This window comes from Bombina bombina, chromosome 2, assembly GCF_027579735.1.
Source record: "Bombina bombina isolate aBomBom1 chromosome 2, aBomBom1.pri, whole genome shotgun sequence".
NCBI lineage: Eukaryota > Metazoa > Chordata > Amphibia > Anura > Bombinatoridae > Bombina > Bombina bombina.
In genome coordinates, this window is record NC_069500.1 from 1,441,916,772 (window position 1) to 1,441,936,734 (window position 19,963).

The 19,963-nt window shown below is 39.5% G+C and overlaps 1 protein-coding gene across 3 annotated transcripts in view; it reads right to left on the reverse strand.

Annotated features, from left to right (window-relative positions):
• Window positions 1–19,963, reverse strand: part of RTKN (rhotekin) — a 356,615-nt gene that overhangs the window by 188,976 nt on the left and 147,676 nt on the right. For all 3 annotated transcript variants that reach the window (XM_053704398.1, XM_053704397.1, XM_053704399.1), the window contains one exon: window positions 5,234–5,436. In XM_053704398.1, the coding sequence (XP_053560373.1) occupies window positions 5,234–5,436 (203 nt within the window). The remainder of the gene's footprint in view (window positions 1–5,233; window positions 5,437–19,963) is intronic.

Below are 19,963 nucleotides of genomic sequence, written 5' to 3' on the forward strand. Positions count from 1 at the left end.
AGGTCTATATACACACAGTACATAAGAGTGAGGTCTATATATACACAGTACATAAGAGTGAGGTCTATATACACACAGTACATCAGAGTGAGGTCTATATACACACAGTACATAAGAGTGAGGTCTATATACACACAGTACATCAGAGTGAGGTCTATATACACACAGTACATAAGAGTGAGGTCTATATACACACAGTACATCAGAGTGAGGTCTATACACACACAGTACATAAGAGTGAGGTCTATATATACACAGTACATAAGAGTGAGGTATATATATACACAGTACATAAGAGTTAGGTCTATATACACACAGTACATCAGAGTGAGGTCTATATACACACAGTACATAAGAGTGAGGTCTATATACACACAGTACATCAGAGTGAGGTCTATACACACACAGTACATAAGAGTGAGGTCTATATACACACAGTACATCAGAGTGAGGTCTATATACACACAGTACATAAGAGTGAGGTCTATATACACACAGTACATAAAAGTGAGGTCTATATACACACAGTACATCAGAGTGAGGTCTATATACACACAGTACATAAGAGTGAGGTCTATATACACACAGTACATAAGAGTGAGGTCTATATACACACAGTACATCAGAGTGAGGTCTATATACACACAGTACATAAGAGTGAGGTCTATATACACACAGTACATCAGAGTGAGGTCTATACACACACAGTACATAAGAGTGAGGTCTATATATACACAGTACATAAGAGTGAGGTCTATATATACACAGTACATAAGAGTGAGGTCTATATACACACAGTACATCAGAGTGAGGTCTATATACACAGAGTACATAAGAGTGAGGTCTATATACACACAGTACATCAGAGTGAGGTCTATACACACACAGTACATAAGAGTGAGGTCTATATACACACAGTACATCAGAGTGAGGTCTATATACACACAGTACATAAGAGTGAGGTCTATATACACACAGTACATCAGAGTGAGGTCTATATACACACAGTACATCAGAGTGAGGTCTATATACACAGTACATAAGAGTGAGGTCTATATATACACAGTACATAAGAGTGAGGTCTATATACACACAGTACATCAGAGTGAGGTCTATACACACAGTACATAAGAGTGAGGTCTATATACACAGTACATAAGAGTGAGGTCTATATACACAGTACATAAGAGTGAGGTCTATATACACACAGTACATCAGAGTGAGGTCTATACACACAGTACATAAGAGTGAGGTCTATATACACACAGTACATAAGAGTGAGGTCTATATACACAGTACATAAGAGTGAGGTCTATATACACACAGTACATCAGAGTGAGGTCTATACACACAGTACATAAGAGTGAGGTCTATATACACACAGTACATAAGAGTGAGGTCTATACACACAGTACATAAGAGTGAGGTCTATACACACACAGTACATAAGAGTGAGGTCTATATACACACAGTACATCAGAGTGAGGTCTATATACACACAGTACATCAGAGTGAGGTCTATATACACAGTACATAAGAGTGAGGTCTATATACACACAGTACATAAGAGTGAGGTCTATATACACACAGTACATAAGAGTGAGGTCTATATACACACAGTACATCAGAGTGAGGTCTATATACACACAGTACATAAGAGTGAGGTCTATATACACACAGTACATAAGAGTAAGGTCTATATACACACAGTACATAAGAGTGAGGTCTATATACACACAGTACATAAGAGTGAGGTCTATATACACACAGTACATCAGAGTGAGGTCTATATACACACAGTACATCAGAGTGAGGTCTATATACACACAGTACATAAGAGTAAGGTCTATATACACACAGTACATAAGAGTAAGGTCTATATACACACAGTACATAAGAGTGAGGTCTATATACACACAGTACATAAGAGTGAGGTCTATATACACACAGTACATAAGAGTGAGGTCTATATACACACAGTATATAAGAGTGAGGTCTATATACAGACAGTACATAAGAGTGAGGTCTATATACACACAGTACATAAGAGTGAGGTCTATATACACACAGTACATAAGAGTAAGGTCTATATACACACAGTACATAAGAGTGAGGTCTATACACACAGTACATAAGAGTGAGGTCTATATACACACAGTACATAAGAGTGAGGTCTATATACACACAGTACATCAGAGTGAGGTCTATATACACACAGTACATCAGAGTGAGGTCTATATACACAGTACATAAGAGTGAGGTCTATATACACACAGTACATAAGAGTGAGGTCTATATACACACAGTACATAAGAGTGAGGTCTATATACACACAGTACATCAGAGTGAGGTCTATATACACACAGTACATAAGAGTGAGGTCTATATACACACAGTACATAAGAGTGAGGTCTATATACACACAGTACATAAGAGTGAGGTCTATATACACACAGTACATCAGAGTGAGGTCTATATACACACAGTACATAAGAGTGAGGTCTATATACACACAGTACATAAGAGTAAGGTCTATATACACACAGTACATAAGAGTGAGGTCTATATACACACAGTACATCAGAGTGAGGTCTATATACACACAGTACATAAGAGTGAGGTCTATATACACACAGTACATAAGAGTAAGGTCTATATACACACAGTACATAAGAGTGAGGTCTATATACACACAGTACATAAGAGTGAGGTCTATATACACACAGTACATAAGAGTGAGGTCTATATACACACAGTACATAAGAGTGAGGTCTATATACACACAGTACATAAGAGTGAGGTCTATATACACACAGTACATAAGAGTGAGGTCTATATACACACAGTACATAAGAGTGAGGTCTATATACACACAGTACATAAGAGTGAGGTCTATATACACACAGTACATAAGAGTGAGGTCTATATACACACAGTACATAAGAGTGAGGTCTATATACACACAGTACATAAGAGTGAGGTCTATATACACACAGTACATCAGAGTGAGGTCTATATACACACAGTACATAAGAGTGAGGTCTATATACACACAGTACATAAGAGTGAGGTCTATATACACACAGTACATAAGAGTGAGGTCTATATACACACAGTATATGAGTGAGGTCTATATACACACAGTACATAAGAGTGAGGTCTATATACACACAGTACATAAGAGTAAGGTCTATATACACACAGTACATAAGAGTGAGGTCTATATATACACAGTACATAAGAGTAAGGTCTATATACACACAGTACATCACAGTGAGGTCTATATACACACAGTACATAAGAGTGAGGTCTATATACACACAGTACATAAGAGTAAGGTCTATATACACACAGTACATAAGAGTGAGGTCTATATACACACAGTACATCAGAGTGAGGTCTATATACACACAGTACATAAGAGTAAGGTCTATATACACACAGTACATCAGAGTGAGGTCTATATACACAGTACATAAGAGTGAGGTCTATATACACACAGTACATAAGAGTGAGGTCTATATACACACAGTACATAAGAGTGAGGTCTATATACACACAGTACATCAGAGTGAGGTCTATATACACACAGTACATAAGAGTGAGGTCTATATACACACAGTACATAAGAGTGAGGTCTATATACACACAGTACATAAGAGTGAGGTCTATATACACACAGTACATCAGAGTGAGGTCTATATACACACAGTACATAAGAGTAAGGTCTATATACACACAGTACATAAGAGTAAAGTCTATATACACACAGTACATAAGAGTGAGGTCTATATACACACAGTACATCAGAGTGAGGTCTATATACACACAGTACATCAGAGTGAGGTCTATATACACACAGTACATAAGAGTAAGGTCTATATACACACAGTACATAAGAGTAAGGTCTATATACACACAGTACATAAGAGTGAGGTCTATATACACACAGTACATAAGAGTGAGGTCTATATACACACAGTACATAAGAGTGAGGTCTATATACACACAGTACATAAGAGTGAGGTCTATATACAGACAGTACATAAGAGTGAGGTCTATATACACACAGTACATAAGAGTGAGGTCTATATACACACAGTACATAAGAGTGAGGTCTATATACACACAGTACATAAGAGTGAGGTCTATATACACACAGTACATAAGAGTGAGGTCTATATACACACAGTACATAAGAGTGAGGTCTATATACACACAGTACATAAGAGTGAGGTCTATATACACACAGTACATAAGAGTGAGGTCTATATACACACAGTACATAAGAGTGAGGTCTATATACACACAGTACATAAGAGTGAGGTCTATATACACACAGTACATAAGAGTGAGGTCTATATACACACAGTACATAAGAGTGAGGTCTATATACACACAGTACATAAGAGTGAGGTCTATATACACACAGTACATAAGAGTGAGGTCTATATACACACAGTACATCAGAGTGAGGTCTATATACACACAGTACATAAGAGTGAGGTCTATATACACACAGTACATAAGAGTGAGGTCTATATACACACAGTACATAAGAGTGAGGTCTATATACACACAGTATATAAGAGTGAGGTCTATATACACACAGTACATAAGAGTAAGGTCTATATACACACAGTACATAAGAGTGAGGTCTATACACACACAGTACATAAGAGTGAGGTCTATATACACACAGTACATAAGAGTGAGGTCTATATACACACAGTACATAAGAGTGAGGTCTATATACACACAGTACATAAGAGTGAGGTCTATATACACACAGTACATAAGAGTGAGGTCTATATACACACAGTACATAAGAGTGAGGTCTATATACACACAGTACATAAGAGTAAGGTCTATATACACACAGTACATAAGAGTGAGGTCTATATACACACAGTACATAAGAGTGAGGTCTATATACACACAGTACATAAGAGTGAGGTCTATATACACACAGTACATAAGAGTGAGGTCTATATACACACAGTATATAAGAGTTAGGTCTATATACACACAGTACATAAGAGTGAGGTCTATATACACACAGTACATCAGAGTAAGGTCTATATACACACAGTACATAAGAGTGAGGTCTATATACACACAGTACACAATATTATTTTACCGTGTCTGGGTGCTCCCCAGGAGTCAGACACCACATGTGTAACAGAGGGGCACGTGCCCAGTCCTGCCACCACACACCAGTATATACAGTTACCTGCGTGAGCTGCTGTGCTGCAGAACTTGCTCCTCCTTGCGGTGCTGAAGCTCTGACATATACGTCATTATACGACTGTTACACACCAAAAGACTCTTTGCTGCCTCCAGTGCTTGCTCCCTCTGGCTACAAGCGCCCAGTAGCTTTACTGCACCCTCACGCATGCGCACCTCATGGTCTATCCGCTTCTGGATGTCTGTGTCCTGCAGAAGATAAAGTGTGATAAGCAATAACGTAGTGACAGGAACAACCTACTGTGGCTCTACTGAATTATTTTACTTCTAGAGTTTCATAGGTTACAATTCCCCAAATCACATGATGCAATTTGCTTGAACAAAGGGCATGGTTAGAGGGCATGAGCAGAGGGCACAATCGGAGGGCATATACAGAGGGCATATACAGAAGGAATGAACACAGGGCATAAACAGAGGGCATGGTAAGTGGGCATGAACAGACAGCATGAGCTGAAGGCATGAACAGAGGACATAAACAGAGGGCATGAGCAGAAGACATAAACAGAAGGCATGAACATAGGGCATAAACAGAAGGCATGAACAGAGGGGATATACAGAAGGAATGAACACAGGGCATAAACAGAGGGCATGAGCAGAAGACATAAACAGAAGGCATGAACATAGGGCATAAACAGAAGGCATGAACAGAGGGCATGAATAGAAGGCATGAACATAGGGAATAAACAGAGGGCATAAACAGAGGACATGAACAGAGGGCATGAACAGAGGACATATACAGAAGGCATGAACAGAGGGCATATACAGAAGGCATGAACAGAGAGCATGAACAGAAGGCATGAACAGAGAGCATGAACAGAAGGCATGGACAGAGTGCATGAACAGAAGGCATGGACAGAGAGCATGAACAGAAGGCATGGACAGAGAGCATGAACAGAAGGCATGAACAGAGGGCATATACAGAAGGCATGAACAGAGAGCATGAACAGAGGGCATATACAGAAGGCATGAACAGAAGGCATGAACAGAGAGCATGAATAGAAGGCATGGACAGAGAGCATGAACAGAAGGCATGGACAGAGAGCATGAACAGAAGGCATGAACAGAGGGCATATACAGAAGGCATGAACAGAAGGCATATACAGAAGGACGTAAACAGAGGGCATATACAGAAGGACATGAACAGAGGGCATATACAGAAGGACATGAACAGAAGGCATGAACAAAGGGCATATATAGAAGTACATGAACAGAAGGCATGAACAGAGGGCATGAACAGAAGGCATGAACAGAAGGCATATACAGAAGGCATGAACAGAGGGCATATACAGAAGGACATGAACAGAAGGACATGAACAGAGGGTCTGAACAGAAGGCATGAACAGAAGGCATAAACAGAGGGCATGAACAGAAGGCATGAACAGAGGGCATATGCAGAAGGCATATACAGAAGGCATGAACAGAGGGCATGAACAGAAGGCATGAACAGAGGGCATTAACAGAGGGCATGAACAGAAGGCATGAATAGAGGGCATATACAGAAGGACATGAACAGAAGGCATGAACAGAGGGTCTGAACAGAAGGCATGAACAGAAGGCATGAACAGAGAGCATATGCAGAAGGCATATACAGAAGACATGAACAGAAGGCATGAACAGAGGGCATGAACAGAAGGCATGAACAGATGGCATATAAAGAGGGCATATACAGAAGGCATGAACAGAGGGCATGAACAGAAGGCATATACAGAAGGCATGAACAGAAGGCATGAACAGAGGGCATGAACAGAGGACATGAACAGAAGGCATGAACAGAGGGCATATACAGAATGATATGAACAGAAGGCATGAACAGAAGGCATGAACAGAAGGCATGAACAGAGGGCATGAACAGAGGACATGAACAGAGGGCATATACAGAAGGACATGAACAGAAAGCATGAACAGAGGGCATATACAGAAGGACATGAACAGAAGGAATGAACTGAGGGCATGAACAGAAGGACATAAACAGAGGGCATGAAAAGAAGGCATATACAGAAGGCATAGACCGAGAGCATGAACAGAAGGCATGGACATAGAGCATGAACAAAAGGCATGAACAGAGGGCATATACAGAAGGCATGAACAGAGGGCATATACAGAAGGACATGAACAGAAAGCATGAACAGAGGGCATATACAGAAGGCATGAACAGAAGGCATGAACAGAGAGCATGAACAGAAGGCATGGACAGAGAGCATGAACAGAAGGCATGGACAGAGAGCATGAACAGAAGGCATGAACAGAGGGCATATACAGAAGGCATGAACAGAAGGCATATACAGAAGGACGTAAACAGAGGGCATATATAGAAGGACATGAACAGAGGGCATATACAGAAGGACATGAACAGAAGGCATGAACAAAGGGCATATATAGAAGTACATGAACAGAAGGCATATACAGAAGGCATGAACAGAAGGCATGAACAGAGGGCATATACAGAAGGACATGAACAGAAGGACATGAACAGAGGGTCTGAACAGAAGGCATGAACAGAAGGCATAAACAGAGGGCATGAACAGAAGGCATGAACAGAGGGCATATGCAGAAGGCATATACAGAAGGCATGAACAGAGGGCATGAACAGAGGGCATATACAGAAGGCATGAACAGAAGGCATATACAGAAGGACGTAAACAGAGGGCATATATAGAAGGACATGAACAGAGGGCATATACAGAAGGACATGAACAGAAGGCATGAACAAAGGGCATATATAGAAGTACATGAACAGAAGGCATATACAGAAGGCATGAACAGAAGGCATGAACAGAGGGCATATACAGAAGGACATGAACAGAAGGACATGAACAGAGGGTCTGAACAGAAGGCATGAACAGAAGGCATAAACAGAGGGCATGAACAGAAGGCATGAACAGAGGGCATATGCAGAAGGCATATACAGAAGGCATGAACAGAGGGCATGAACAGAGGGCATTAACAGAGGGCATGAACAGAAGGCATGAACAGAGGGCATATACAGAAGGCATGAACAGAAGGACATGAACAGAAGGCATGAACAGAGGGTCTGAACAGAAGGCATGAACAGAGAGCATATACAGAAGGCATGAACAGAGGGCATGAACAGAAGGCATGAACAGATGGCATATAAAGAGGGCATATACAGAAGGCATGAACAGAAGGCATATACAGAAGGCATGAACAGAGGGCATGAACAGAGGACATGAACAGAAGGCATGAACAGAGGGCATATACAGAAGGATATGAACAGAAGGCATGAACAGAAGGCATGAACAGAAGGCATGAACAGAGGGCATGAACAGAGGACATGAACAGAAGGGCATGAACAGAGGGCATATACAGAAGGACATGAACAGAAAGCATGAACAGAGGGCATATACAGAAGGACATGAACAGAAGGAATGAACTGAGGGCATGAACAGAAGGACATAAACAGAGGGCATGAAAAGAAGGCATATACAGAAGGCATGAACAGAAGGCATGGACCGAGAGCATGAACAGAAGGCATGGACAGAGAGCATGAACAAAAGGCATGAACAGAGGGCATATACAGAAGGCATGAACAGAGGGCATATACAGAAGGACATGAACAGAAAGCATGAACAGAGGGCATATACAGAAGGCATGAACAGAGGGCATGAACAGAAGGACATAAACAGAAGGACATAAACAGAGGGCATATACAGAAGGACATAAACAGAGGGCATATACAGAAGGACATATACAGAAGGCATGAACAGAAGGCATGAACAGAGGGCATATACAGAAGGACATGAACAGGACATGAACAGAGGGTCTGAACAGAAGACATGAACAGAAGGCATATACAGAAGGCATAAACAGAGGGCATGAACAGAAGGCATGAACAGAGGGCATATACAGAAGGCATGAACAGAAGGCATGAACAGAGGGCATGAACAGAAGGCATGAACAGAGGGCATATACAGAAGGACATGAACAGAAGGCATGAACAGAGGGCATATACAGAAGGACATGAACAGAAGGCATGAACAGAGGGCATATACAGAAGGACATGAACAGAAGGCATGAACAGAATGCATGAACAGAAGGCATGAACAGAAGGCATATACAGAAGGCATGAACAGAAGGCATGAACAGAGGGCATGAACAGAGAGCATGAACAGAGGGCATATGCAGAAGGCATATACAGAAGGCATGAACAGAAGGCATGAACAGAGGGCATGAACAGAAGGCATGAACAGAGGGTATATACAGAAGGCATGAACAGAGGGCATATACAGAAGGACATGAACAGAAGGCATGAACAGAGGGCATGAACAGAGAGCATGAACAGAAGGACATGAACAGAGGGCATATACAGAAGGACAAGAACAGAAGGCATGAACAGAGGGCATATACAGAAGGACATGAACAGAGGGCATGAACAGAGAGCATGAACAGAAGGCATGAACAGAGGGCATATACAGAAGGACATGAACAAAAGGCATGAACAGAGGGCATGAACAGAAGGCGTATACAGAAGGCATGAACAGAGGGCATGAACAGAGGGAATGGTCAGAGAGCTCCACTCAGTAATAGCTGAACAGAAGGACATAAGCAGAGGGCATGAACAGAAGGCAAAGACAGAGAGCATGAACAGAAGGCATGGACAGAGAGCATGAACAGAAGGCATGAACAGAGGGCATATACAGAAGGCATGAACAGAGGGCAAAGACAGAAGGCATGGACAGAGAGCATGAACAGAGGGCATATACAGAAGGCATGAACAGAGGGCATATACAGAAGGACATAAACAGAGGGCATATACAGAAGGACATGAACAGAAGGCATGAACAGAGGGCATATACAGAAGGACATGAACAGAGGGCATATACAGAAGGACATGAACAGAAGGCATGAACAGAGGGACATGAACAGAAGGCATGAACAGAGGGCATATACAGAAGGCATGAACAGAGGGCATATACAGAAGGACATGAACAGAAGGCATGAACAGAGGGCATATACAGAAGGACATGAACAGAAGGCATGAACAGAGAGCATATACAGAAGGACATGAACAGAAGGCCTGAACAGAGGGCATGAACAGAGGGACATGAACAGAAGGCATGAACAGAGGGCATATACAGAAGACATGAACAGAGGGCATGAACAGAAGGACATGAACAGAAGGCATGAACAGAGGGCATGAACAGAAGGACATGAACAGAGGGCATATACAGAAGGACATGAACAGAAGGCATATACAGAAGGACATAAACAGAGGGCATATACTGAAGGACATGAACAGAAGGCATGAACAAAGGGCATATACAGAAGTACATGAACAGAAGGCATGAACAGAGGGCATGAACAGAAGGTATATACAGAAAGCATGAACAGAAGGCATGAACAGAAGGCATGAGCAGAAGGCATGAACAGAAGGACCTGAACAGAATGCATGAACAGAGGGCATGAACAGAGGGTCTGAACAGAAGGCATATACAGAAGGCATATACAGAAGGCATGAACAGAGGGCATGAACAGAAGGCATGAACAGAGGGCATATGCAGAAGGCATATACAGAAGGCATGAACAGAGGGCATATACAGAGGGTATATACAGAAGGCATGAACAGAGGGCATGCACAGAAGGCATGAACAGAGGGCATATACAGAAGGACATGAACAGAAGGCATGAACAGAGAGCATGAACAGAAGGACATGAACAGAGAGCATATACAGAAGGCATGAACAGAGGGCATGAAGAGAGGGCATATACAGAAGGACATAAACAGAAGGCATGAACAGAGGGCATATACAGAAGGACAAGAACAGAATGCATGAACAGAGGGCATATACAGAAGGACATGAACAGAGGGCATGAACAGAGAGCATGAACAGAAGGCATGAATAGAGGGCATATACAGAAGGGCATGAACAGAAGGCATATACAGAAGGCATGAACAGAAGGCATGAACAGAGGGCATGAACAGAAGGCATGAACAAAAGGCATGAACAGAGGGCATGAACAGAGGGCATGAACAGAGGGCATGAACAGAGGGCGTGAACAGAGGGCATGAACAGAAGGCATAAACAGAAGGCTTATACAGAAGGCTTATACAGAAGGCATGAACAGAGGGTGTGAACAGAGGGCATGAACAGAGGGAATGGTCAGAGAGCTCCACTCAGTAATAGCTGCACACGCAAAGGTTGTGTTTGCATGACTTGTAGCCACTCATAGAAGTTTGGTATCTCTGTATTGCTGACACATAATAGTGTCATTTTTTGATTCACTTGAACTAGTAGTCCAAGTGACTACTAGTTAATAACAGGATGCTTTTGCACCTATGCTATTCTAGCCTGGGGATATGTGTGTTTCAAAATTATTAATATTGTATCCAATACTTAGAGATGAATACAATAGCTACTCTACAAGCTGTATAGCTTAACTGTTTACATTGTTGCTATCCCAATATTCCGATCCTCTGACACAGCAATATCGTTAAATCTAATATGTCAGCTTCTCAGTGAACTTCGTGTCCATCTGACAGCTTTACAATTTAAATCTTATTTGATTTGTTTGCTCACACACACACACAAATAACATTTCACTGCAAGCTTCAGAGATATCTACATATACAGCTAACATATCCAGCTCCTTGTCAATTAATGATATAGTGATTCAGTTACAATATCAGGTCTCATGGTCTAAAAACAATGGTTTTAAAAACCTAAATTTTAACCTATGAATTAATAAAGATTATGGTTTTAACTACCAGTTCGTGAAGTCAAGTTACACCAAGCACTATTAACACATCGCAATTATTTCTTATGTTTTCTATAAGGGTTCAAGAGAGCGCTTCATGTTTATTTATTTTGCATAACAGAGGATTACCTTTTCTTCCTCTGTTAGCTTTCCGTTAATATATATAAGCATATTAACATATAAATATATATGTATATACACATAGTAACACACAAATATATATGTATATACATATAGTAACACATAAATATATATGTATATACACATACTAACACATGAATATATATGTATATACACATACTAACACATAAATATATATGTATATACACATACTAACATAAATATATATGTATATACACATAGTAACAGATAAATATATATGTATATACACATAGTAACAGATAAATATATATGTATATACACATAACACATAAATATATCTGTATATACACATACTAACACATAAATATATATGTATATACACATAGTAACACATAAATATATATGTATATACACATAGTAACACATAAATATATCTGTATATACACATAGTAACACATAAATATATATGTATATACACATAGTAACACATAAATATATATGTATATACACATAGTAACACATAAATATATATGTATATACACATAGTAACACATAAATATATATGTATATACACATAGTAACACATAAATATATATGTATATACACATACTAACACATAAATATATATGTATATACACATAGTAACACATAAATATATATATATATATATGTATATATACATACTAACACATAAATATATATGTATATACACATACTAACACATAAATATATATGTATATACACATAATAACACATAAATATATATGTATATACACATAGTAACACATAAATATATATGTATATACACATAGTAACACATAAATATATATATATATACACATAATAATACATAAATATATATGTATATACATATACTAACACATAAATATATATGTATATACACATAGTAATAATAACATAAATATATATGTATATACACATAGTAACACATAAATATATATGTATATACACATACTAACACATAAATATATATGTATATAAACATACTAACACATAAATATATATGTATATACACACACTAACACATAAATATATATGTATATACACATAGTAACACATAAATATATATGTATATACACATAGTAACACATATATATATATATATATATACACATAATAACACATAAACATATATGTATATACACAGTAACACATAAATATATATGTATATACACATAATAACACATAAATATATATGTATATACACATAGTAACACATACATATATATGTATATACACATAGTAACACATACATATATATGTATATACACATAGTAACACATACATATATATGTATATACACATAGTAACACATACATATATATGTAAAGAAAAAGTGTGTGAACCCTTTGGAATGATATGGATTTCTGCACAAATTGGTCATAAAATGTGATCTGATCATCATCTAAGTCACAACAATAGACAATCACAGTCTGCTTAAACTAATAACACACAAAGAATGAAATGTTGCCATGTTTTTATTGAACACACCATGTAAACATTCACAGTGCAGGTGTAAAAAGTATGTGAACCCTTGGATTTAGTAACTGGTTGAACCTCCTTTGGCAGCAATAACTTCAACCAAAAGTTTCCTGTAGATGCAGATCAGACGTTCCCAATGGTCAGGAGATTCTTGACCATTCCTTTTTACAGAACTGTTTCAGTTCAGCAATATTCTTGGGATGTCTGGTGTGAATCGCTTTCTTGAGGTCATGCCACAGCATCTCAATCGGATTGAGGTCAGGACTCTCACTGGGCCACTTCAGAAGGCGTATTTTCTTCTGTTTAAGCCATTCTGTTGTTGATTTACTTCTATGCTTTGGGTCATTGTCCTGTTGCAACACCCATCTTCTGTTGAGCTTCAGTTGGTAGACAGATCGCCTTAAGTTCTCCTGCAAAATGTCTTGATAAACTTGGGAATTCATTTTTCCTTCGATGACAGCAATCCGTCCAGGCCCTGACACAGCAAAGCAGCCCCAAACCATGATGCCCCCACCACCATACTTCACAGTTGGGATGAGGTTTTGATGTTGGTGTGCTGTGCCTCTTTTTCGCCACACATAGTGTTGTGTGTTTCTTCCAAGAAACTCAACTTTGGTTTCATCTGTCCACAGAATATTTTGCCAGTACTGCTGTGGAACATCCAGGTGCTCTTGTGCAAACTGTAAACGTGCAGCAATGTTTTGTTTGGACAGCAGTGGCTTCCTCTGTGGTATCCTCCCATAAAATCCATTCTTGTTTAGTGTTTTACATATTGTAGATTCTCTAACAGGGATGTTAGCATTTGCCAGTGACTTTTATAAGTCTTTAGCTGATTCTTCTTCACCTCATTGACTGTGCTGTGCTCTTGCAGTCATCTTTACAGGACGGCCACTTCTAGGGAGAGTAGCAGCAGTGCTGAACTTTCTCCATTTATAGACAATTTGTCTTACCGTGGACTGATTAACAGCAAGGCTTTTGGAGATACTTTTATAACCCTTTCCAGCTTTATGCAAGTCAACAATTCTTAATCGTAGGTCTTCTGAGAGCTCTTTTGTGCGAGGCATCATTCACATCAGGCAATGCTTCTTGTGAAAATCAAACCCAGAACTGATGTTTTTTATAGGGCAGGGCAGCTGTAACCAACACCTCCAATCTCATCTCATTGATTGGACTCCAGTTGGCTGACATCTCACTCCAATTAGCTCTTGGAGATGTCATTAGTCTAGGGGTTCACATACTTTTTACACCTGCACTGTGAATGTTTACATGGTGTGTTCAATAAAAACATGGCAACATTTCATTCTTTGTGTGTTATTAGTTTAAGCAGACTGTGATTGTCTATTGTTGTGACTTAGATGATGATCAGATCACATTTTATGACCAATTTGTGCAGAAATCCATATAATTCCAAAGGGTTCACATACTTTTTCTTGCAACTGCATATACACATACTAACACATACATATATATGTATATACACATAGTAACACATACATATATATGTATATACACATACTAACACATAAATATATCTGTATATACACATACTAACACATAAATATATATGTATATACACATAGTAACACATAAATATATATGTATACACACATAGTAACACATAACACATAAATATATATGTATATACACACAGTAACACATAAATATATCTGTATATACACATACTAACACATAAATATATATGTATATACACATAGTAACACATAAATATATATGTATATACACATAGTAACACATAAATATATATGTATATACACATACTAACACATAAATATATATGTATATACACATAGTAACACATAAATATATATGTACATGCAAATAGTAACACATAAATATATATGTATATACACATAATAACACATAAATATATCTGTATATACACATAATAACACATAAATATATATGTATATACACATAATAACACATAAATATATATGTATATGCACATAGTAACACATAAATATATATGTATATACACATAATAACACATAAATATATCTGTATATACACATAGTAACACATAAATATATCTGTATATACACATATTAACATATAAATAACAAAATGTATGCTTACCTGATAAATTTCTTTCTTTCCGGATATGACAACGTCCTCAATTACTGTTGGGTATATCACTCCTGGCCAGCAGGAGGAGGCAAAGAACACCACAGCAAAGTTGTTAAGTGCCACTCCCCTACCCATAAACCCCAGTCATTTGACCGAAAGGAAATGGTAACAGGAATAACACAAAGGTGTAAAGGTGCCTGAGGTTTAGTCAAAAATAATCTTAAAGAAAAGGATGGGGTCGTGGACTCACCATATCCAAAAAAATAAATTTATCAGGTAAGCATACATTTTGTTTTGTTTCCTAAGATATGGTGAGGCCACAGCGTCCTCAATTACTAGTGGTAAACAATACCCAAGCTAGAGGACACAGATGACTAAGGAGGGAGAATAAGACAGGCAGACCTAAAGAGAAGGCACCACCGCTTGAAGAACCTTTCTCCCAAAAGAAGCCTCAGCGGAGGCAAAAGTATCAAATCTGTAAAATTTGGAAAAAGTATTCAGAGAGAACCAAGTTCCAGACTTGCAAATCTGTTCTACAGAAGCTTCATTTTTGAAAGCCCAAGAAGAGGAAACATCCCTCATGGAGTGAGCTGTAATTCTCTCAGGAGGCTGCTGACCAGCAGTCTCGTAAGCAAAACAAATTATACTTCTCAACCAGAGAGAAAGAAGTAGCAGCAGCTTTCTGATCTTTATGTCTTCCAGAGAAACAAACAAACAGGGCAGAGGACTGGCAAAAATCGCCTATAGGTAGAATTTAAGAGCACGCACAACATCCAAATTGTGCAACAAACGTTCCTTATGAGAAGAAGGATTAGGACATAGAGAAGGAACAACAACTTCCTGATTAATATTTCTATCTGAAACCATTTTAGGAAGAAGACCCAATTTGGTACGAAGAACCGCCTTATCAGCATGAAAGATAAGGCAAGGCGAATTACACTGCAAAGCCGAGAGTTCCGAGACTCTCAGAGCAGAAGAGATAGCAATAAGAAACAAAACCTTCCAAGATAACAACTTAAAATCTATGGAATGCAATGGTTCAAATGGAGCCTACTGCAAAACTTTATGAACAAGGTTAAGGCTCCAAGGATGAGCAACAAACTTAATCACTGGCATGATTCTGACCAGGGCCTGACATACACCAGACGCTAGTGTAACAAAATAGATAATGCAGAAATCTGACCCTTCAAAATATTGACTGACAATCCTTTCTACATACCTTTCTGTAAAAAAGACAGAATCCTAGGAATCCTGACCTACTCCAAGAGTAGCCTTTAGATTCACACCAATAAAGGTATTTACGCCATACCTTATGGTAAATCTTTCTAGTAACAGGCTTGCAAGCCTGAATCATGGTCTCAATGACTGACTCAGAAAAACCACGCTTAGACAGAATTAAGCGTTCAATCTCCAAGCAGTCAGCTTCAGAGAAAATAGATTTGGATGAAGGAATGGAACCCTGGGTTAGAAGGTTCTACCTCAGAGGCAACCTCCAAGGTGGAAGAGATGACATCTTCACTAGGTCTGCATACCAGATTCTGCGAGGCCCTGCAGGAACTATTAGAATTACAGATGCTCTCTCCTATTTGATACGAGCAATGATTCGTGGCATGAGAACAAACAGAGGAAACATATATGCCAGACTGAAGTCCCAAGGAACTGCCAGAGCATCTATCAGGACGGCCTGCAGATCTCTTGACCTAGAACCTTACCTTGGAAGCTTGGTGTTCTGCCGAGTTGCCATCATATCCAACTTTGGCACCCCCTATTTGAGGGTCAACCTGGAGAACACCTCAGAATAGAGTGCCCACTCCCCAGGATGAAATGTCTGTCTGCTCAGGAAATCCGCTTCCCAGTACACCACACTTGGAATGTGGATGGCAGATAGACAACAATTGTGAGTTTCCACCCATAGAACAATCTGAGCCACCTCCATCATGACTAAGGAACTCCAAGTTCCCCCCCTGGTGGCAGATGTAAGTCACTGAGGAGAAATGTCCAACTGGAACCTGATAAACCAGGCTAAGGACAACTGAGACCAAGTCATCAGATCATTGAAAATTGCTCTCAATTCCAAGATATTTCTGAGTAGAGCAGACTCCTCCCGAGTCCATAATTCCTGTGCCTTTAACGAGTCTCAGACTGCTCCCCAGCCCAGCGGCCTCGCAATCCGTGGTCACAATCACCCAGAAAGGTCTCCGGAAGCACATGTCCTGAGACAGATACTCCTGAGAAATCCAGCACAGGAGAGAGTCTCTTATCGCCTGATCTAGAGCTATCCTCTGAGACAGATCCCAATGGTCCCTGTTCCATTGTCTGAGCATGCATAACTGCAGCGCTCTCAAATGGAAACGAGCAATGGGAAAAATTTTCATGGAAGCGACCATCAGACCAATTACTTCCATACGTTGAGCCACTGAGGGCCGAACAGTAAACTACAGAGAGAGGCAAGAGGAAAGAATCCTTGGTTTTCTGAACTCTGTCAGGAATAGTTTCATAGATAGGGAATCTATTATGGTCCCCATGAAAAACTACCCTTGTAGCAGGAACAAGGGAACACTTTCCCAGATTCACTCTCCATCTGTGGAACATAGAAAAAAACAACAAGATCTCTGTATAAGAGGCTTAGTGTTGAAAAGATGGCACCCAAACCAATATGTAAGGAATTGGTCACGTCCGTGCCTGGATTTGAGCCTGGGACTCCTGGTTCTCAGCCAGTTTTTCTTTTCCTTTGCCACCAGAGGTATTTTCATCCAGCAGGGTGCCACTGTAGGAAAACAAATCTCAGGAACTTGAAGAGATGCGTCGTTCAGGTCAATGGTCATCAAGAAATGACCCTTGTGGACCAAAGAATGAATGGAACAAATGGATTCCATTTTGAAGGACAGTACCCTGAGAAAAATAGTTGAGACACTTTAGGTCCAGCAAGACGACAAATTCCATCTGTATTGGGAACCACAAACAGGAGGAATAGAATCCTAGACCCTGTTCTCTTACAGGAACTGGAACAATCACTCCCAGTAAGGAAAAATCCCAAATGCATTACAAAAATGCCTCTTTATCTGGATAAACTGAGAGGTGAAACCTACCTCTGGGAGAAAAAAAGATTTAAATTTTATTTAGTAACCCTGAAATACTATGTCCACAGCCTCTTTGAGACATCTTGTATCCATGCTTTCAGATCTATTTTTTCTATTCTTGTGGTAGAAAAGACTCTTTCCCACAGGTAAAATCAGAAATATTTCTGACAGACCAGGACCAAACAAGGTCTTACCCTTGTAAGAAAGCACCACTACACCCAGCGGGCTAGCACAGTGAAGCCAGATATCTTGGCTCTCAGCTTAATGACTTAGCATCCATAATTCTGTCTTGGATCGCCTCCATATCTGAAGGAGACCACTTCAGCATCAGATGAAGGAATTATACTGACCTAATCTGAGATTTTACCCTCAGAGGCTACCGGTGTATCCTCCTCATCAGCCTTATGAGAGAGGGCAACCTGAGTAGTAGCGAGCGGAACAGAAACCTTACTATCTGAATTTCAAATTTTCCTCTTGCATGTTCCTTTTAGTAAAGGAAAAACAGATAATGCCGCAGATACCACTGAAGATACCCGTGCAGCTATTTCTGCAGGCAAATAAACTCCACCAGGAGATAGAGAGGAACCACAGTGCACTGCATGTGACACCCTTAAAGGCTTGGGACTTATAAGGAGAAAGCTGTGATAAACAGCATCATTGGCTCATTGCGAATTATGTAACTAGAGTTGAAAACATCTGAGTTGCTTCAGCGTTAACACAAGATCTGCTGTACAAAGCAGAGTTGTATATAAAAACATTAACGCCTAGTCAGGGATATACAGGCGTATATGACAAATGCCTGTCTGTACTGGGTTGAATTTACAACACTTTTTTTTCAAGGCTACGGCTGCTCTCCTTCTTAGACAGAGCAGCTCTACCATATAGGATTAATATTGGCCACTGGTATGTCTGAATTTACAGGATATTAATCTTCAAGGCTCCAGCTGCTCTCCTTCCGATAGAATATAGGTTAATATTGACTGACTAGCGAGCCACAATTGTTGCGCCATGCAAACTGACAAACAAGCAGCCTATTTTAGACAAAATGTCGGCAGCAGAAGGACACCACTCTGCTTATGGAAGAAAGCGAAGTGTGTGTCATGTGACTGCCGACATGAACAGCGCACCATAAATTTAAAGCGCACATTCTCTTAAATTTTCCCGCCAGGATTGTGTAAGGGCAGATTAGGTCCTCACACCATAGTAACGGTGTATCCTGACCTAACAGT